Source organism: Triticum aestivum, chromosome 5B (assembly GCF_018294505.1).
Source record: "Triticum aestivum cultivar Chinese Spring chromosome 5B, IWGSC CS RefSeq v2.1, whole genome shotgun sequence".
NCBI classification, from domain to species: Eukaryota; Viridiplantae; Streptophyta; class Magnoliopsida; order Poales; family Poaceae; genus Triticum; species Triticum aestivum.
The window spans coordinates 315,941,485-315,961,816 of record NC_057807.1 but is presented as its reverse complement, the minus strand read 5'-3'; the positions used below and the strand labels follow the sequence as shown (position 1 = coordinate 315,961,816).

Here is a 20,332-nt window from a genome sequence, read left to right as displayed (position 1 = left end):
TCCTTGATCTGGGCGATTGGCTCCGGACTGATGGCTGGAGCGGATTTGTGTGCGGCCACCAAGGCACTGTTCGGTGGCAGAGCAAGATCATGCCCATCGCAACAGTGCGGCGCGCTTGGCTGTGGCTCGGGTCTGTCGAAGATCAAGTCTCCGCGGACATCGGCCGTGAAGTTTAGGCTTTCGAATCTGACCTGACGGCCAGGGGCGTAGCTTTCGATCTGACCTGACGGCAGTGCGAAGCCGCCGAATACGAAGATCTGTCCGGGGAGAAAAGTCTCACCCTGGACGGCGTTATTGGTTGAAGACGCCATCAAGCCTATCGGTGACGACACAGAGGAACTCTCAATGAAAGCACCAATGTCGGTGTCAAAACCGGCGGATCTCGGGTAGGGGGTCCCGAACTGTGCGTCTAGGCGGATGGTAACAGGAGACGAGGGACACAATGTTTTACCCAGGTTCGGGCCCTCTCGATGGAGGTAAAACCCTACGTCCTGCTTGATTAATATTGATGATATGGGTAGTACAAGAGTAGATCTACCACGAGATCAAGGAGGCTAAACCCTAGAAGCTAACCTATGGTATGATTGTTGTAATGTATGTTGTCCTACGGACTAAAGCCCTCCGGTTTATATAGACACCGGAGGAGGCTAGGGTTACACAGAGTCGGTTACAATGGTAGGAGATCTACATATCCGTATCGCCAAGCTTGCCTTCCACGCCAAGGAAAGTCCCATCCGGACACGGGACGAAGTCTTCAATCTTGTATCTTCGTAGTCTTGATAGTCCGGCGGACGATGATAGTCCGGCTGTCCGGACACCCCCTAGTCCAGGACTCCCTCACAAGTGAAAGGCAATAATGACGATATTCGATGACTGGTCGTGGTAGAGAGAAACGGGTATGAACTCAACTTGTTCTGTTTTTGTAAATATGTTTAATCTAGTATCCATGATTCAGCCCATTATGATTAAACATGTTTGCAATGACAATTAGAGATTATAGTTTCTCATGCCATGCATAAGTAGCTAGGGTGGATAATGATTTATCTTGGATATCAAAATTATGTTAAAATGATTGTGATGTAGTATGATGATATGGTATCCTCCTCTGAATGTTCGATTGGCTTGACTTGGCACATGTTCATGCATGTAGTTGAATCAAAACCAACATAGCTTCTATGATATTTATGTTCATGGTGTTCATATCCTACTCATACTAGTACCCAATGTTACTTATGCATAATACATGTTCATGACCGTTGTTGCTCTCTAGCTGGCCGCTTCTCAATCTATTTGCTAGCCTTCGCATGTACTAAGTGGGAATTCTGCTTGTACATCAAAAACCTTAAACCCAAGTTATTCTAGATGAGTCCACCATACCTACCTATATGCGTTATTACCCTGCCGTCCTAAGTAAATTTGCATGTGCAACCTCTAAAAACTTCAAATAAATATCCTTTTTGTGCGCCTAGATCGTCCATGGAAGGACAGGAGGTGGTCGGTATCTTCCATGCTAAGAGGGGTATTCTCAGGTTGAGTGTTTATTCACTCGCCATCGCACGAGAAAAGGGCGGTCATAGGGATTCCCAGTCCCGAACTCAAAATTGCAAATAATTAAACAAAACTCCCTCGAGACTGTTGTTGGTATGGATGGCACCGTTGTTTTGGACAAGCCGTGGAGTGTGATTGATGGTGGACGGGGAGTAAACCTTTACTTTTATTGCTTGGGAACCACCACTAGCGTGCTTAGCATGGAAGATATTGATAACTGGTAGTCATGAAGTAAATGATAAGGGCGCATGTCTCAAAATATCATTTACCTCTGTTTTAAAAACTTGAGATCTGGCACCTCTGCAAATCACTTCTTCCCTCTGCGAAGGGACTATCTATTTAATTTTATGTTGTGTCATCACCTTCTTAAATAAGCGCCAGAACCTAAGAGCACTGTTGTCATGTTGATGCATTGTGTTTAGCTAATGTTGGGTGCATCATGACTGGATCTTTTCTACCATGAATTACATTGTTTAGTCGCTGCTTGAACTTTGGAGGTGCTCTGCGTTTATGTTTTGCGGTCTCAGAAAGGGCTAGCAAGATACCACTATTGTTATATTATATCATGGTTGTTTTGATAACAGGTTGCTATTTGAGATATCTTATTATTGCTCACCAGCTAATTATGCCATTGATATGAGTTAATACAATTTTAAAGAGTTATTGTCGGCATGGTTAGTTCTAATGTTGGCTGAAAACCTGGGTGTTGTTTAAGCTTATTTATGCAAACAAGAGCAAAAGAGTTCGTCAAATATTTTCCTTTTCACTTTCAATTTATCAACTGAATTACTTGAGGACAAGCAAAGGTTTAAGCTTCGGAGAGTTGATACGTCTTCGTCGTATCTACTTTTCATAACGCTTTTCTTGTTTTCGACTCTAATTTGCATGATTTGAATGAAACTAACCCGGACTGACGCCGTTTTTAGTAGAACTACCATGGTGTTGTTTTTGTGCAGAAATAAAAGTTTTCAGAATGGAACAAAACTTTGCGAGGATTTTTATACAATAAAAGAGAATTACTGGAGCCAAGAGCCACCGGAGGGGGGCACCCGGGTGGGCACAACCCACCAGGGCGCGCCTTCCCTCCCTGGCGGACCCAGGTGGGTTGTCCCCACCTGGTGGCCCCGCAGACCCTTAAACCGACGCTATAAAATCCTATATTTCTTGGAAAAAATCAGGGAGAAACAATTATCACGATCCACAAGACGGAGCCGCCGTTATATTCTATTCTCCATCAGGATGCCAGATCTGGAGTCCATTTGGGGCTCCGGAGAGGGGGATCTTCGTTCTTTCTCATCACCAACCCTTCTCCATCGCCAATTCCATGATGCTCCCCACCGGGAGTGAGTAATTCCTTCATAGGCTCGCTGGTCATTGAGGAGTTGGATGAGATTCATCATGTAATCGAGTTAGTTTTGTTAGGGCTTGATCCCTAGTATCCACTATGTTCTAAGATTGATGTTGCTATGACTTTGCCATGCTTAATGCTTGTCACTTTGGGCCTGGGTGCCATGATTTCATATCTGAACCATTTATGTTATCACCATTATATCCATGTTCTAGATCCGATCTTGCAAGTTATAGTCACCTACTACGTGTTATGATCCGGCAACCCCGGAGTGACAATAGTCGGGACCACTCCCGATGATGGCCGTAGTTTGAGGTGTGTTAATGCTTTGTTCCGGTTATCTATTAAAAGGAGGCCTTAATATCCCTTAGTTTCCAATATGGACCCCGCTGCCACGGGAGGGTAGGACAAAAGATGTCATGCAAGTTCTTTCCATAAGCACGTATGACTATTTATGGAATACATGCCTACATTATATTTATGAACTGGAGCTAGTGCCGTATCGCCCTAGGTTATGACTGGCACATGATGAATATCATCCAACAAATTACCGATCTAATGCCTATGAATTTATCATATATTGTTTCTGCTAAGTTACTACTACTATCGTCACTGTTACACTTGCTACAAAATTACTGCTATCATTGTTACTGTTACCGTTGTTGCTACTACTATTATCAAAACTATCATATTACTTTGCTACTGATCACTTTGCTGCAGATAATTAATCTCCAGGTGTGGTTGAATTGACAACTCAGTTGCTAATACTTACAAATATTCTTTTGGCTCCCCTTGTGTTGTATCTATAAATTTGGGTTGAATACTCTACCCTCGAAAACTGTTGCGATCCCCTATACTTGTGGGTTACCAGATAACCTTGGTCCTTGGTCCCATCACTGAGGGAAATACCTACCTCTCTGTGCTGCATCATCCCTTCCTCTTTGGGGAAATACCAACGTAGTTCTAGCAGACATCAATGACTAGTAGTGTTGATTGCATCTTGTAGTTGATTACTATATGGTTTATTTGGTGGAAGATTATATGTTCGGATCAAATATGCTATTTAATAGCCCTCTGATCTTGAGCAAGAATATCATTTGTGAGTAGTTACTTTTGTTCTTGAGGTCACGAGAGAAATCATGTTGCAAGTAAAATGTGAACTTGATATGTGTTCGATATTTTGATAGTATGTATGTTGTGATTCCCTTAGTGGTGTCATGTGAACGTCGACTACATGATACTTCACCATATTTGGGCCTAAGGGAATGCATTGTGAAGTAGTTATTAGATGATGGGTTGTGAGAGTGACAGAAGCTTAAACCCTAGTTTATGCGCTATTCTGTAAGGGACCGATAGGATCCAAAAGTTTAATGCTATGGTTAGAATTTATTCTTAATACTTTTCTCGTAGTTGCAGATGCTTGTGAGGGGGTTAATCATAAGTAGGAGGCTTGTTCAAGTAAGAACAACACCTAAGCACCGGTCCACCCACATATTAAATTATCAAAGTAGCGAACACGAATTGAATCAACATGATGAAAGTGACTACATGAAATTCCCGTGTACCCTCAAGAATGCTTTGCTTATTATAAGAGACTGTTTTGGCATGTCCTTTGCCTCAAAAGGATTGGGCTACCTTGCTGCACTTTTTTTACTACTATCATTACTTGCTCATTACAAATTATCTTGCTATCAAACTACTCTGTTACTTACAATTTCAGCGCTTGCAGCCACTTGTCATTTCCTTCTACTCCTCGTTAGGTTCGACACTCTTACTTATCGAAAAGGCTACAATTGATCACATATACTTGTGGGTCATCATGGACCTCTACAGTGTCTAGGGCCCTATCAATGATATGAGCAACCTCTCCCTTTGAGGCACATCTGCCTACATGAGTTCAAGCTTCTCCAACTGGAGCCAACGATGGGCTCTTGACTAGCCACCACAATGACCTTGTTGGTTTAGGCTTGCAAAAGCTTAAACTTGGGGGAGGACATCTCCATGTCTACATCAAAACACTCGTGTTGGTCTGTTCCAACACTTTGCTTTTTATTTTCTTTCGTTTTTCTTTTTGCCTTTGTGATTTTTTGTTTGCAAATTAGTTTTCAAAAACCCCAAAACTAGAAAAATAGAATTAACTTTTCTTTGTTCTTGTTCTTCTTTTTACCCCTTGGAGTTCATTTGTGTTTTTATTTTCAGAGGATTTGATCTACACCGGACAACGAGGAATGCAAGAATAAGGAAGAGAAGTGTGTAAATTCACAACTATGAAGGTATGTCCTACGACTCCCATCTTTTGCATTTGAAATACTTAGAGTACATGTAGTAGTAGTATGTGTGATATGTGAGGAGTAAGTCATGATAATTAAGACACGTGTTTTGTTCTAGTACCTGAAATAATTTGGTGGGCATTGTTCTGTTTAGTCTAGATAACCAATACTTGTTGTGGGACTATTTTTGAATATAACTGAATCTTTTGAAGTTTCTTTGTTCTATGATTGAGTAGCTATGTATGCTTTCCGATCTATTTGTCTTCTCTGGCAAAGATTGATTGGTAGATATTCAGAGGGAGTGGAGCATAGTAGTGGGTTCATCCTCACAGTGATCTATATCTCAGTGATAGAATGGGGAGAATGCACATGATATGTTGTTGCTACTAAGGATAAAACGACGGGGGTTGATCTTATTGCTAGGTTTCTTTCTGTCTATATCATGTCATCTTGCTCATTGTGTTACTTTATTTTTCATTAAACTTAATACCTTTAGATGCATGTTGTGTAGCAGTTTCGGGGTGGAGTAATAGTAGTAGATATAGTTGGAATTCCCTCGTCTTGTCACGGACATGATGCTTATATGAGATTTTGCCATGAATGATCATAGTTATGAATGTTGTTATTGAAGGAAATATGCCCTAGAGGCAATAATAAAGTTGTTCTTTTATATTTCCATATTCATGATAAAGGTTTATTATTCATGCTAGAACTGTTTATTATTCATGCTAGAATTGTATTGATTGGAAACTTAAATACATATGTGAATACATAAACAAATACCGTGTCCCTAGTAAGCCTCTACTAGACTAGCTTGTCGATCAATGACGGTTAAGGTTTCCTAACCATAGACATGTGTTGTCTTTCGATAACGGGATCACATCATTAGGAGAATGATATGATGGACAAGACCCATCCGTTAGCTTAGCATATTGATCGTTTAGTTTATTGCTATTGCTTTCTTAATGTCAAATACATATTCCTTCAACTATGAGATTATGCAACTCCCGGATATCGGAGGAATACCTTATGTGCTACAAACATCACAATGTAACTGGGTGATAATAAAGATGCTCTACAGGTATCTCCGAAGGTGTTTGTTGAGTTGGCATAGATCGAGATTAGGATTGGTCACTCCAAGTATCGGAGAGGTATCTCTGGGCCCTCTCGGTAATACACATCATAAGAAGCCTTGCAAGCAAAGTGACAAAAGAGTTAGTTGCAAGATGATGTATTACGAAACTAGTAAAGAGACTTGCTGGTAATGAGATTGAACTAGGTATGAAGATACCGACGATCGAATCTCGGGCAAGTAACATACCGATGGACAAAGGGAATTACGTATGTTGTCATAAGGTTCGACCAATAAACATCTTCGTAGAATATGTACGAGCCAATATGGGCATCCAGGTTACGCTATTGGTTATTGACCGGAGAGGTGTCTCGGTCATGTCTACATAGTTCTTGAACCCGCAGGGTCCGCACTCTTAATGTTCGTTGAGGATATAGTGTTATATGAGTTATATGATTTGGTGACGAATGTTGTTCGGAGTCCTGGATAGATCACAGACATGACGAGGAGCTCTGGAATGGTCCAGAGTAAAGATTGATATATAGGACTATGATATTCGGACACCGAAAGAGTTTTGGAGTGCACCGGGTAGTCATCGGGTCGCCGGAAGGGGTTCCACACACTCCTGGTAGGTGTATGGGCCTAATGGGCCAAGGGGGGATAGACCAGCCCACAAGGGGGCTGGCGCGCCCCTCTCCATGGCCGCCGGACCTAGGGAAGGAAAGGGGGGAGGGCTAGCACCTCCTGCCTTCCCCTCCACATGGGAGAAAGGAAAGGGGGGGGGGGGCGCCACCCTCCCCTGCCTTTCCCCGCTCACCTAGAAAGGAAAGGGGGGCGGCTTGGGGAGGACCCCAAGTAGGATTCGGCCTACTTTGGGCGCTTTCTTGGCTGCTCCTCCCTCCCCCACCTATATATATGTGGGAGGGGGGCGTCACACATAACGACGACAATCTCTTAGCCGTGTGCGGCACCCCCCTTCACAGTTTCGTTCCTCGGTCATATTTTCATAGTGCTTAGGCGAAGACCTGCGGAGATAGCATCACCACCACCGTCAACACGCCGACGTGCTGCCGAAACTCGTCCGCTACCTCACCGTCTTGCTGGATCAAGAAGGCGCAAACGTCACCGAGCTGAACTGTGCTGAACATGGAGGTGTCGTACATTTGGTACTCGATCGGTTGGATTGTGAAGAAGTTCGACTACATCAACCGCGTTACTAAACTCTTTCGCTTACGGTCTACAAGGGTACGTAGACACACTCTCCCCTCTCATTGCTATGCATCTCCATGATAGATCTTGCTTGTGCGTAGATTTTTTTTGTTTTTCATGCAACGTTTCCCAACAGTTATTTGTCAATTGCCCAATAGTAATTTGTTTACCATGCCATTACTTGCTTTCGATAGAGAAGTCACTAGTGAACCTATGGCACACTGTTCAATTCTACATTGCTCCCTTATTTACAATTACTATTTTATCGTTTGTCATATAACTATCTATCACTATTTGCTTTTAACCTTGCAACTAGAAAGAAAAAGGGATTGACAACCCCCTTGCAAAGTTGGGTGCAAGCATTTATTCTGTTTGTGTAGGTGATGTTTATCTTGTTAGCTTGTAGCCTCTTGCTGGTTCGATTAAATCTTGGTTCTTAACCGAAGGAAATATTTTTTGCTGCTATGCTACATCACCCTTTCTCTTTGGGGAAACCAAACAACTCCTACGGGAGTAGCAAAGGGGGAAACCCAACGTGAGACGGGAAGAAAGAAAACCAGTGTGAAGGGGTGGTGGTGGGAGGTGAGGCGAAACTAAACCGGTGAGGTGAAAATAAACCATGGATACCAGCGTAACAACTTTCCCTTTAGGAGTAGAGATGAAACAGGAAAAAAAGGAAACTAAAAAACAAAACATAGAAAAAATAAAAAAATAAAACGAGTGCACGCGTTAAATGGGCCGGCCAACTTTGATTATAATTGATGTTTTGGTAAGATTTGATTTGATTTGGGTATGACTAGTGGATGCAAGGAAAGTTTGAATTTAGTTGACATTTTCTTAACATTTGATTTGAATTAGTTAATGCATGACTTGTTTCTGGAATGTGTCGATTTGATTGAGCTAATGCATGCATCAAATGGGTTGGCCCAAATTGGTTGTGCTTGAGCGAAGGCCATATGTAAGACGCTCGCGAGCACAATATAAGGTTGGTGGGAGGTGAGGCGACGCTATCAGCTGCCACTTTAGGATTAGTGATAGTCTTAAATCTAAACATGAAGATCATGAGTTATTTGTTATTATTTTTAAAAATAGTTGTATTTGCTGGACATGGAGTATTTGATCCCGAGCTCATATGCTCCTGCATGAACAGTAAAATCGAAAAATATTAAAAAATTCAAAAAAAAACCTGATTTTTTTTTGTGATGAACATTGATATATTTTCTAACTTCGTGGGAAATTTCAAGTTTAAATGACATTCGTGAATGTCTGGGCAAAAAAAAAATTGGTCCAAAAAGACTATTGTTGGAAGCATTTTGGAGCATCGATTTTGTTGTTTTCGCCCAGACCTCCACGAATGTCATTTCGACCTGAAATTTTGCACGCAGTTAGAACATTCATCGATGTTCATCACAGGAAAAATTCAGATATTTTATTTTTTTTTACTATTTTTTCATTTTTACTGTTCATGCGGGAGCATATAAGCTCGGGATCAAAAGAGCACTTCGGTATTTTCTATTTTAGTTGATTGAAATAATTCATGATTTGGAGGAGGTCAAAACAGGTTATTTGCAATTCGTTCAAATAATCTTAGGTTCTCACTATTTCCCCCCAAAACGTTGCATGCAAGTCTTTACAACTCAGAATTTGATCAGATCTTATAAAAGTTCATCGAAAATACAAAGCATCTCAAACATAACAAAAGTTATGTAGAGATTTCGAAACCATTGAACGGCCATTACTGCCGCCAGAACGAGCTGCCGATGCGCCGCTCCTCTGCCAGGTTCTTTACGACTCAGCAGTATCATTGTGCTATAAATCATGAGTACTAGCTAGTGCCGTGATTTTTTTTAGCGGGTACTTGATGTTGTGGTCAACTAGTAGTAATATTTCCTTATTATTAAATTCTTAAATCCCGGAGGGGCAGAGCAATATCAACCATTAGATCATGTAGAGTCGACGGCTCGTATCCGTTTGGGTTTTAGGAAATAAAAGCTGGAGCTGTTGAAAGGATTCGCTGCACTATCACGAGATCCACAAGGAGAGGAGAGGAGAGGAGAGGAGAGATACTATATAGTAGTAGTACTACTACTACTCGTTGGAACAAACTGTGTGTTGCCGTGTTAACCATTCGTTGAGAGACCAAGAAGACCTCGATCAAGATCAACTCGGGTTTTCCCCCGGGGCTCATGATGCTGCTTTTTTGGCCTATTGGGATCGGGGGCGACGTCGATCGAACCTAGTGATGGCAATAATACACCGGCTATCCTCGATCCGCCGAGTTGTGGGGTCAACAAGATCCTGGACCCTCTCCCTCCCTCCCTCCCTCTCCCCTTTTCTATTCCTCTCTCTTGATCTTGATTGAAAAATTCACCTCTCACTCAATAAGTAGAGAATCTTCAGCGTAGGATATCTCTTGATTGTCAGCATCCTCCTCTTCTCCCTTCATATAACTCCCTCGACCCACTGCACTCATCTCATACTGCAACAATCCCCAACAATTCTCTCTCTCTCTCTCTCCTTTCTCTCTGAACGCAGACGGAGAGAGACAGCCTCCAAGGAGGAGGAGGAGGAGGAAGAAGAAGAAGGAGAAGAAGACTCCAACGCCTCCCCTGCAGCGTCCCGAGCAAAATTTCTGGATCTTCGAGGAACTGGACGGCGCATGCAACCGCCGCTCCTAAATCCTAATTAAGGTGCTCTTCTTTCTCTCTCCCTACACTAGCTGCAACTTGCATGCACATGAGTTTCAATTTGCATTACCAAAGAGGCCTTAGTCCCTATGGAGAGGCGATGAAATCAAAACCTCGAGATCGTTGCGACTGTGCCCATTCCTGTCCTTGGCAACAGGAAAAATATTTCTCAACCAAGAAACTAAAGTCCCTCTGAATTCTTCCCTTGCCAACTGGTGTTTTTCCTTAACAATTTTGAGGTCTTTATTTTGGATGTTTATTATAGCCATTAATTTTGTATATTAAAAGAAAATCCTCCATGGAGTGCCCCATACAGGAAAAAGTGCGTGCAATGATGCATGCTTGCCGTCCACATGTAGTAACTGCCTTGTCTCTATTTCTTTTTCAGTTTCCACCTCATCTTTATTATGAGAAAGAAACGGGGATGCATTCTGCATTTTTCTTCTTCCATTTCCATTTTCCAGTTCATACATTGAATGCTTGTACTGCCTAATTTCGCCAGGGCAGACACCAGCTGCAGAAACATTAAGCCCATGTGTTGCATGGTCCTTGGCTTCCATCATGCAACCAACGACCCCTCTCCTTCCTCCATTGAATCTGTACATTTCGTCTTGACGTTTCAGTCCACTAGTTAATCAGTGAGTTCATTCGGAATTTCATGAAAAAAGACCGGCGTCGCCGTCAGGAATTTTTTTTGGAACTACTGTTCATTTGTATGTCTGTTTGACAAAAGAAAAACCCAAAAAAAAAAGTTCCATCTTTCAATTGTAGGTGCTCAATCAAACTCCATATATCCATGTAGTTAGGTAGTGAGTAGTGACCATATGGCAAAGGCTGCAGCACTTGCACACCCTGAGGCCTGCATACATAAATGGACAGTGAGATGATGCCAAGTTGCCAACATCTTGTGCAGAAAAGGGAGGACAGCAAAAGGAGAGGAGGAGGAAGAGCAAGTCATGCGTACATGCATGATGGGGCCTTAGGCTTGTGGTGGTGCCTGAGGTACTTACTATTCCATCTGAAACCAGCACAGAGCATTGGTGCCATGCATATATCACCACTGTTTGTTCTCCTGCCTTTTCCATGCCACACTGCACCTCTCTCAATGTCTATGGTACAAGCTGGAGTTTGGTGCAGCAGCATCAGGCCTCAAGGGACATTGAGTTGCATGGAGGCCCCATATATCTTCCTCAATGCCTTGATGCTTGGGCACTCAAGCAAATGCTAGGTACACACACACACACACGCACACACACACACACACATCACACATTCATAAACCAAACACACAGTGATCCCAAACTCCGACAGATATTCTTCTCTTGGATGTTCATTTCCGTCTCATGAAAAGCTTCTATTAAACTATATGTTATAACACCATCAACCAGTATCTAGGTTAGCCCCCTCCCATCTCTCTAGCTCCTTTCAGGAAAATCTCAATTGCCTTATCTTGGATTTTTTGCTTCCTTAAAAAGCTGCCTCCCACAATGTACCTATGTCACCAATGTGGCCTGCACCATGTCTTTGTAATGGAGGATGAGTGTGCACACAAGTCACATCAACACACTCTCAGTAGAGAGGGTGAGGTGAGCCTAATCAAACCACAGAACCCCTAAAATGCCACCATGTTTGTATGTGTGACTAGCTGTGAAGTCATGCTTGAATAAACCCCAAGGAAATGCATACAAAAAAACCACATCAACTACACCTTTTTATTTTCTCAAAGATACTCTTCAAGGTGAAAGGCTGTGGAGAGCTTGGAAGGATGGGGCCTCGCTGCTCTCAAGAAAGAACACACACACACAGTGGAATGTGTGGTCCTGAAAGCTCCTCTCCCTTAGAGCATATATGAGTATATATATACTAGCTGGGCCTGATTGTGCCTTTTCTGTAAAGGAGATCAAGCGCCACATTTTTCCATGAGCTTGAGGTTCAGCTTTTTTTAGATGGCAGATCTTTAAGGTTTTCTGGGCTTCTCTTTCGTTCATCAAGGTTTACATCCACTTTAGCCCAATCAGCATTTTATTGGTTTTACTTCTTCTACACATGTTTATGTTTCCATTGACTTCCATCTGTTGCTTGTTTACTTTGGAAGAACTTATTTGTTGAGTAATTGTAGACAAGGTTATAAAAACGAGTTGTAACAGTGGACAGTGGTTATCTGAAACACAGGGTGACTGTATCCTGACTAATTATCTGTTTTGTTTTGGGTTGTCATAGGTTGTAACGTAATCAATTTTTGTTACAGAAAACTTATGCCGATTTTAGACATCTTCTGTGCTAATTATATCTCGATCGATATTCTTACAATCAAGTAACTGAAGAATCACCAAACTTACTCCCTTTCCTCCGTATTTTCTTGAAGCAATCAAAAGCAGAGCAGCTGTAGCAGGACATCAAGAAGTTCTAGACAATGAAGTACATGAAGCTTGGGTCAAAGCCTGACACATTCTACACCGAACAAGCCGTTAGGTAAATGTGCAGATTTTCATCTTTGCAGTCAATAGTATATCTGTCACATGTTAAGAGAGGGGTTAGCCAATGCAACATTACAATGTCAATAATTAATACAGGGTTTACTTATGGCTTGGCAGGTCAGTAGTGTCAGACATACCTGCTGATCTTATCATACATGTCAACAATACAAAGTATCAACTGCACAAGGTATGTTTCCTCATAGATATACCTGCTGATCTTTTTGAATTTTCAGGCAAATATGTACTTGTAATAAGAATTATAGCCCCACAAGTAGTTTATATGAATATTAAGTCACCTAAAATACCTTAAGCTGTCACCAATATTGAATTCATGCTCCAGCCAACTCATCCAAAATTCCGAACCGATGGAGAGAGGCGGGCAATATATTTCAACACCACCCCTCACGTCTAGGCTTATTTAGCTCTTAGACGTGGGATTTATGTAGGCCGCAGAATCTTTATTTTAATACTACGTTGGCAGGGTCTTGAACTCAAGATCTCGTGGCTCGGATACCATATTGAATTCATGCTCCAGTCAACTTATCCAAAAGTGCGAACTGATGGAGAGAGGCGGGCAATATATTTCAACAACCAAATCCTTCGCGAGGAACTTCGGCACTGAAAAGATTTTATTCCACATCAAAGCCCTGAAGTTGATAAAAAATAAGTGTACTTGATTATCGACTCTTGTCGTACACACACATATAAAACCTTACAGATTCTATGGCCACATTACCTTAGCGATTACTCTGAATTATTATAGCATGAAACTTCCTCATATAGTTTCATCTTCTTCAGATAGTTTATGGGCTCACATGTTCAGCTTTTTATTTCCTCAAGGTATGTCACCTGTGGCCTAATGATGGTACGAAATAAGGCGCCTTTACTAGGCCGATCGCCGCTCACAATGATTAGCGGGCATCGATCAAAGCCTAATCATGACTTCAAACCGACTCTATATTTGTTTAATCATTCTTTACGAATGACAAACCTACATCGGGTTGGGTTCATAGGACCGAGGATTCGCTTTACCAGGATTGTCAAGGTTGAAGCATAAACAATGTGTGCCGCTCCCTTTTCAGATCCACGCTTGAAAAGCTTCTTGTAAATAACATGCAAACCTAGTAAGGTGTTAACCAAGTAGGGAGAATAGAGTGAATTTCTCTTTATTCCTCTCTTCGAATGTCACTGGTTAGTGACTTCCACTACTCTGCTTAAGCTCTTACTACAGGTCTGTTAACAATTTTTGGTTTTGGCTTAAGATCCTGGAACTAGTTTAAGTGACATTATTAATAAGGTTCAGATTCTATTAAGTGTATTGTGCTTGTGCATGAAGCACAAAGAAAACAGGGCATAACTAGGAATACAACTTGATTCTCAAAAAAAAACTAGGAATACAACTTCAGCTGTGATTCTAACTTGCCAGGAAAGTACAACAGTACTTGTCTTGTTTCAAGAAAAAGTATATATTTCACTCAGAAACTATTTTGCAAGGATTGCACATCTACCTTTTGCATTTGAATTTTGGGGTAATTTGCCAGAGTGGGTCTGAATTGTTGTATACCTAAAATGTTATTGATAGCACTACTGGTTTCATGGATGGAACTGCTGGTGCTATTTTCAATTTCTCCATTTGTGAGAAAAGAAAATTTCGGACAACATGATGCCTCTTGGTTAACAACTTACAAGCATTTTTTCCTCAGATTTTCAGGATTAATATCACAGTTGCACACCCAAAATAAAATGAAAAGAGTGGGAGAAGACAGAAATTTTGGTCGTTTCCCATTTCCAATGTCCAGCCTCTTGATTTCAGGTGTTTTTACCCTGTAGTTCCCCCTGCTGCTCAAGTGCGGCCTCCTGCAGCGCCTCTGCTCCGACACAGAGGCCGACGAGCAGCTGCCGGTGCCGGTGGCGCTCCACGACATCCCGGGCGGCGAGGAGGCCTTCGAGATCTGCGCCAAGTTCTGCTACGGCATCGCCATCAGCATCAGCGCCAGCAACTTCGTGCTGGCGACGCTGGCAGCCCGATTCCTCCGGATGACGGAGCACGTCGCCAAGGCGAACCTCGTCTCCAAGCTCGACACCTTCTTCGAGTCCTGCGTCCTCCACGGGTGGAGGGACTCCATCGCCGCGCTGCAGGCGGCGTGGCGGATCTCCGGCTGGTCCGAGAGCCGCATCGTCCAGCCATGCGTCGACTCCATTGTCGAGAAGATCCTCCTCCCGCCCTCCCAGGTTTGTTGGCAGGCCGCTGTCGATTTCCGGCGGTTCATTTGGCGCCAAGATTTGAATAGTTTGTTTTTCTGTGTGCAGGTCGCGTGGTCGTACACGTACACGAGGCCGGGGTACGCCAAGAGGCCCCACCAGTCGGTGCCCAAGGACTGGTGGACGGAGGACATCTCCGAGCTGGACATCGAGGTGTTCCGCTCGGTCGTCTCCACCGTGCGCGCCACGCGCATGCTCCCGTCGCCGCTCATCGGCGAGGCCCTGCACGTCTACGCCTGCAAGCACCTCCCGGACCCGCTCTACACCGGCGGAAGCGCCAACGGCCACGCGTCTCAGAGTCAGAGCTCCTCCTTCACGGCGGCGGCGGCGGCGGCTGAGGAGGCGCTCGCCAAGCAGAGGCGCGTGCTGGAGACCGTCGTCACCATGATCCCCGGTGACGTGGGGTCGGTCACGGGACGGTTCCTCCTCCGGCTGCTGCGTGTGGCCAACTACGTCGGCGCGTCCTCGTCGACGCGCGCGCAGCTCATCCGGCAGGCCGGGTCCCAGCTCGACGAGGCCAAGGCGGTGGACCTGCTCATCCCGCTGCCGTCGGACGCGCAGGCGTACGACGTCGGCGCGGCGGAGGCCGTGCTGGAGCACTTCTTGGCGCAGTTCCAGCGGCCGGCCGCTCCCGACGAGCGCCGGAGGATGAGCGTCGCCATGGAGAAGGTGGTCAGAATCTTCGACGAATACCTTAAGACGATCGCCCTCGACAGTGAGTTTCCCATCGGCAAGTTCATCGACCTGGCCGAGTGCCTGCCCGGCATCGCCCGGAGCGACCACGACGGTCTCTACCGCGCCGTCGACACCTACCTCAAGGTCACAAACTGAAAAAATGTGTCAAGTTTTATGAGATGATCCCTCCCACCTAATCGAATTTGGTTCATCGATCCATGCGTGCAGGAACACCCGGACCTGAGCAAGGCGGACAGGAAGCGGCTGTGCCGGTTGATCGACTGCCGGAAGCTATCGCCGGACGTGCGGGCTCAGGCGGTATCCAATGATCGGATGCCGTTGCGGACCATCGTGCAGCTTCTATTCGTTGAGCAGGAGAGAACAATCGGCGCGGGCGGCAGCCATAGCGTCGCGCCACCGGACCGGGCCTCAGTCGATGCCGTCTCCAGGCTCACGGCAACAGGCAGAGAGGACGAAGCGGCGGCCATGGACCACAGGTCGGATGTGCACCGGCCACGGCGGGCAGGCCATGAAGAGCGCGCCCAGGGCGACGCGGCTGCAATGACGAGGTCGCTATCGGCGTCGACGAAGACGGCGGCGAGGAAGGACAGGGCGGTGGAAGAGAGGGGGAGCAGGCTGAGGAACAAGTGAAGCATAACTTGCAAGGAGCTTAGATCTGATGGCCATGGATGAGCTCCTGAGGAGCGTGCATGGCCAACTTCTTGCTTCCGATCCCTTCCCAATTTGTTGGCATGCATACCTGTGATTCTTGATCATTTTCTTACTCGTATTGGTTTCAGTGCATCCCATTTTTTGGTGGGAGATGTGGGGGGCCGTCATGGTTGAGAGAGGGGTACATTTTTGTAATTAAATTAATGGATGGAGGAATAATAATCAAGTGGCCATAATCATACAATCTAGGAGTAGCTCAACTGTCCTTCATTCTTGAACTGCATTTGTTCTGAGATGTTCAATTGATCTGATCATGCAACAAACTGAATGTATTGACCTGCAAATAGCATCGGGTTCTCTTGCTTTCTTGGATGCCCCCGAGACCTCCTGCACGATGGCCGCCTCTGTGACTGTCGGCCCCTGTGATCCATGCCATCCATCCAGTCCCTGTTCAAGAACGTGAAGAAGTTTGGCGAACGGGAAGAAGGCAGACCAAGAGGTGATCCTGGTCAACTATGTTTAGCAGCAGCATCTCTACTAGGACCCCCCGGACCTAGTTCTGCTTTGTGTGGCGTCCGGCGGACGTGTGTGGCCTGCTGCATCACTGCATCCCTAGGTGTGCCTTTCTTGCAGGGAGGACGCCGACCGAGGGAAGCTTGTAAGGCCTTGAACAATGCAAGGGGTTTAGGGGAGGTGCTTAGAAAAATAAATTAGTGTTTTTTTAAGTATTGATGCTTATTTGTAGAGGGTAGACGCTTAATTGGGCATCTCCTTCGCACAAATATGCACTGGTGCTTCAGAAAAATTCGATTTATTTTTTAAGCCCCTCCTTAAGCACCTAGCATTGTGTAAGGTCTGAAAAGGGTGAAGAAATTCGGTTTTCCTCCTCTATACTGCACCTAGCCGATCCCCTAAAACAAATAGAGAAGGATAATTTTTCCTCCGTCGCCGAAAAACCCCTTCCACCCCCCTACATATCCTCACTGGTTGTGCGGTCGAGTAAAAGTGCCGCCCTCTTTCTCCCACCCTCACGCCTCCTCCATTCCCGCCCTAGTCGGCGTTGTTGCCACCACCGTTGACCGGCCCTCCCGCCGGAATGGATAGCCCGAACCCTTCCGCCACCCCGCTGGCCACCGCCATCGGCTTGTCGTCGCCAGAAACCATCCCCGCGCCATCGCCCGCGCCGAAGAAAAGGTTGGGGATGAAAAATCTCCACCGGCCTCAAGCTCTGGCTCCAACTGCGGCAAAGGCCACTGGACTGGCAACGACCTGCCGTAGCCAAGAGAGCTCGAAAACTAAAGGCGGTGGTGGCCCTCGCCGAGGAGGCCTCGAAGAAGACCACTCCGGTGCCTTGTCCACGTCCAGCACCTCATGTAACGTCTCTGGTGACCCCGGCGGCGACTTCATCGATGCGGTCAGCGGCCGCAGACGGCAAGAAGGGTCGCGGCCGCCAAGTGCTTGATGAAATGCTGACAACGTAAAGAAAAACCACCTTTCGCAATTCGGCCGATGAATTTTAGACGGTGATTGGTGGTGATTGATGGTGATGGAGTTTGTTCGTTTTGTTATCATAGTGCGGAGATGACCACGGCCGAGTTTCTAGCGTCTTTGGAGTCCTCGGCAACAATGGGGCTAGACAATCTCAATTATGACCCAATTTGGGATCGTTTGGAGGCGGGCGAAGAAGAGGAGGTGGCCAGTGAGATGGAAGAAGAGGGGGGCCGTAGAAGAGGTGGTCGATGAAGATGAAGCTGTGGAGGTGACCGAAGCAAGCACGGGTTATCAAGGTCACGCGCCGCCAACTACAATCATGTTGAAGATGTTGCTCTTTACTATGCTTGAGGATGAACATCTCCATGGATGTAGCGAACGGAACAGATCAAACCAAGACTATGTTTTGGGAGAGAATTACAGAGTACTACAACTCCGTGGAGGTGCAATCAAGTCGTACGCAAGGTTCTCTTGGGCATCGTTGGAGCACCATTCACGACCAATGCAATAGATGGTCCGGTTGCATCAACCAAGTGAATCATGCACCACCGAGTGGTGTGTAAGTGGCGGAGTATGGCCCCTACATCCAAGAACTATTCAAGCATAGGAACACGAAGTTCGGCCACACGCCCTTCACGTTGCATCATTGTTACAAAGAGCTATGCAAGAACGAGAAGTGGATTCAAAGAGTTTTAGAGACCACTCCAAAGAGATCAAGTTTGAGCGTATCCATTGAGGAGGACGGCGATGTTAACAAAGAGGCCAATAATAGAGGGGAAGGGAACAAAAATTTCAAAACAAAGAAAGAAGAGAAATGCAACGGTGGCACATACAAAGAAGAACGGTTGGCCATGATTGAGGCCAAGAAGGTGTTGGCGGAAGAACACAAACAAGAAAAGATGCCAAGGTGGAATGAGCTCAAGATGTTGGAGGATGAGAAATGGAAGGATAAGTTGGCGACGGAGGAGAGAAAGTTGACGGCGGAGGAGCGTAGACTTGCACTTGATGGGCAGAGGATTCGTGATGCCAAGAAAGAAAAAGATCGTGCTATCACATTCATAAATCAAACCACAATGGATGAAACCACAAGAAAGTATTGGGAGCTCACTCGTTGGGAGATCTTGACCCAAGCGGAAAGCTCTCTTCGGAATGGTGGTGATGGTGGTGGTCGAGTGGATGGTGGTGGTGGGGGTGGTGGACGAGCGGTTGGTGGTGGTGATGGGGGCAGTGGCCGAGAGGATGGTGGTGGCGATGGTGGCTGAGAGGATGGTGGTGGTGGCGGTGGTGATGATTTGTGTTGGAAATATGCCCTAGAGGCAATACTATTTTATTACTATATTTCCATTATTTATAGTTAAGAGTTTATATTTCATGCTATAACTGCTATGATCCTAGAATATGCGATTCAGTGGAAAACTCATATGCACGTGTGGAATGATAAACGGTAAACAATATGTTCCCAGTCTCGCTTCTAAGACTGGCTCAAGTGTTGTTGGTGATCACGTTTTTCGGATCTTAGGATATCGTTAAGTGTAACGATAGTCCTACAACAACATTACGGGTATGATGTTAGAAGAACAATCATATTGAATCGACCCAATACTTGTCTGTTATACTGTGTGATCATATCGTCTGAAATCATCTGTTATAACACGGAGTGTTAGCATGTGTTTTAGTTCCTCGGACCATGAGAGTGTCTCGGTCACTACCTACAGGTGGGCTTTGGGGTTGCTCAAACGTCATCTATAACAAGGTGATCATAACGACAACTTTCAGGCACACCAGAAAGTTTGACAAATGACCGGACAACTCGAGAGTGGAATTTGCGCACTACAAAAAAATACAGTTCCGTGTGAAGGAAATATGCCCTGGAGGCAATAATAAAGTTGTTATTTTTTATTTCTTTATTCATGATAAATGTTTATTATTCATGCTAGAATTGTATTGATTGGAAACCTAAATACATGTGTGAATACATAGACAAACACGGTGTCCCTAGTGAGCCTCTACTTCACTAGCTCGTTGATCAAAGATGGTTCAGGTTTCCTAACCATGGACATGAGTTCTCATTTGATAATGGGGTCACATCATTAGGAGAATGGTGTGATGGACAAGACACATCCGTTAGCTTAGCATATTGACCGTTCACTTTTATTGCTATTGCTTTCTTCATGTCAAATACATATTCCTTCGACTATGAGATTATGCAACTCCCGGATACCGGAGGAATGCCTTGTGTGCTATCAAATATCACAACATAACTGGGTGATTATAAAGATGCTCTATAGTTATCTCTGAAGGTGTTTGTTGAGTTGGCATAGACCGAGATTAGCATTTGTCACTCTGAGTATCGCAGAGGTATCTCTGGGCCCTCTCAGTAATACACATCATAAGAAGCCTTGCAAGCAAAGTAACTAATGAGTTAGTTGCAGGATGATGTATTACGGAACGAGTAAAGATACTTGCCGGTAACGAGATTGAACTAGGTATGAAGATACCCACGATCAAATCTCGGGCAAGTAACATACTGATGGACAAAGAGAATTACGTATGTTGTCATAACGGTTTGACCGATAAAGATCTTTGTAGAATATTTAGGAGCCAATATGGGAATCTAGGTT

The 20,332-nt window shown here is 44.8% G+C and overlaps 1 protein-coding gene across 6 annotated transcripts; it reads left to right on the top strand.

Annotated features, from left to right (window-relative positions):
* The first annotated feature begins 9,493 nt into the window (after positions 1-9,493).
* Positions 9,494-16,468, top strand: LOC123111586 (BTB/POZ domain-containing protein At5g47800). 6 transcript variants are annotated; one of them, XM_044532398.1, is made up of 7 exons: positions 9,494-10,137; positions 11,048-11,136; positions 12,500-12,606; positions 12,708-12,798; positions 14,442-14,843; positions 14,922-15,692; positions 15,777-16,468. In XM_044532398.1, exons 3-7 carry the CDS (start codon positions 12,548-12,550, stop codon positions 16,197-16,199), a joined length of 1,746 nt encoding a protein of 581 aa, XP_044388333.1. In that variant the 5' UTR covers positions 9,494-10,137; positions 11,048-11,136; positions 12,500-12,547; the 3' UTR covers positions 16,200-16,468. The 6 variants fall into 6 exon arrangements, with proteins under 6 accessions (XP_044388333.1, XP_044388332.1, XP_044388335.1 ...); XM_044532400.1 differs by having other exon boundaries at positions 9,496-10,137; positions 12,729-12,798; XM_044532401.1 differs by having other exon boundaries at positions 9,498-10,137; positions 12,729-12,798; positions 14,425-14,843.
* The last annotated feature ends 3,864 nt before the right edge of the window (positions 16,469-20,332 follow it).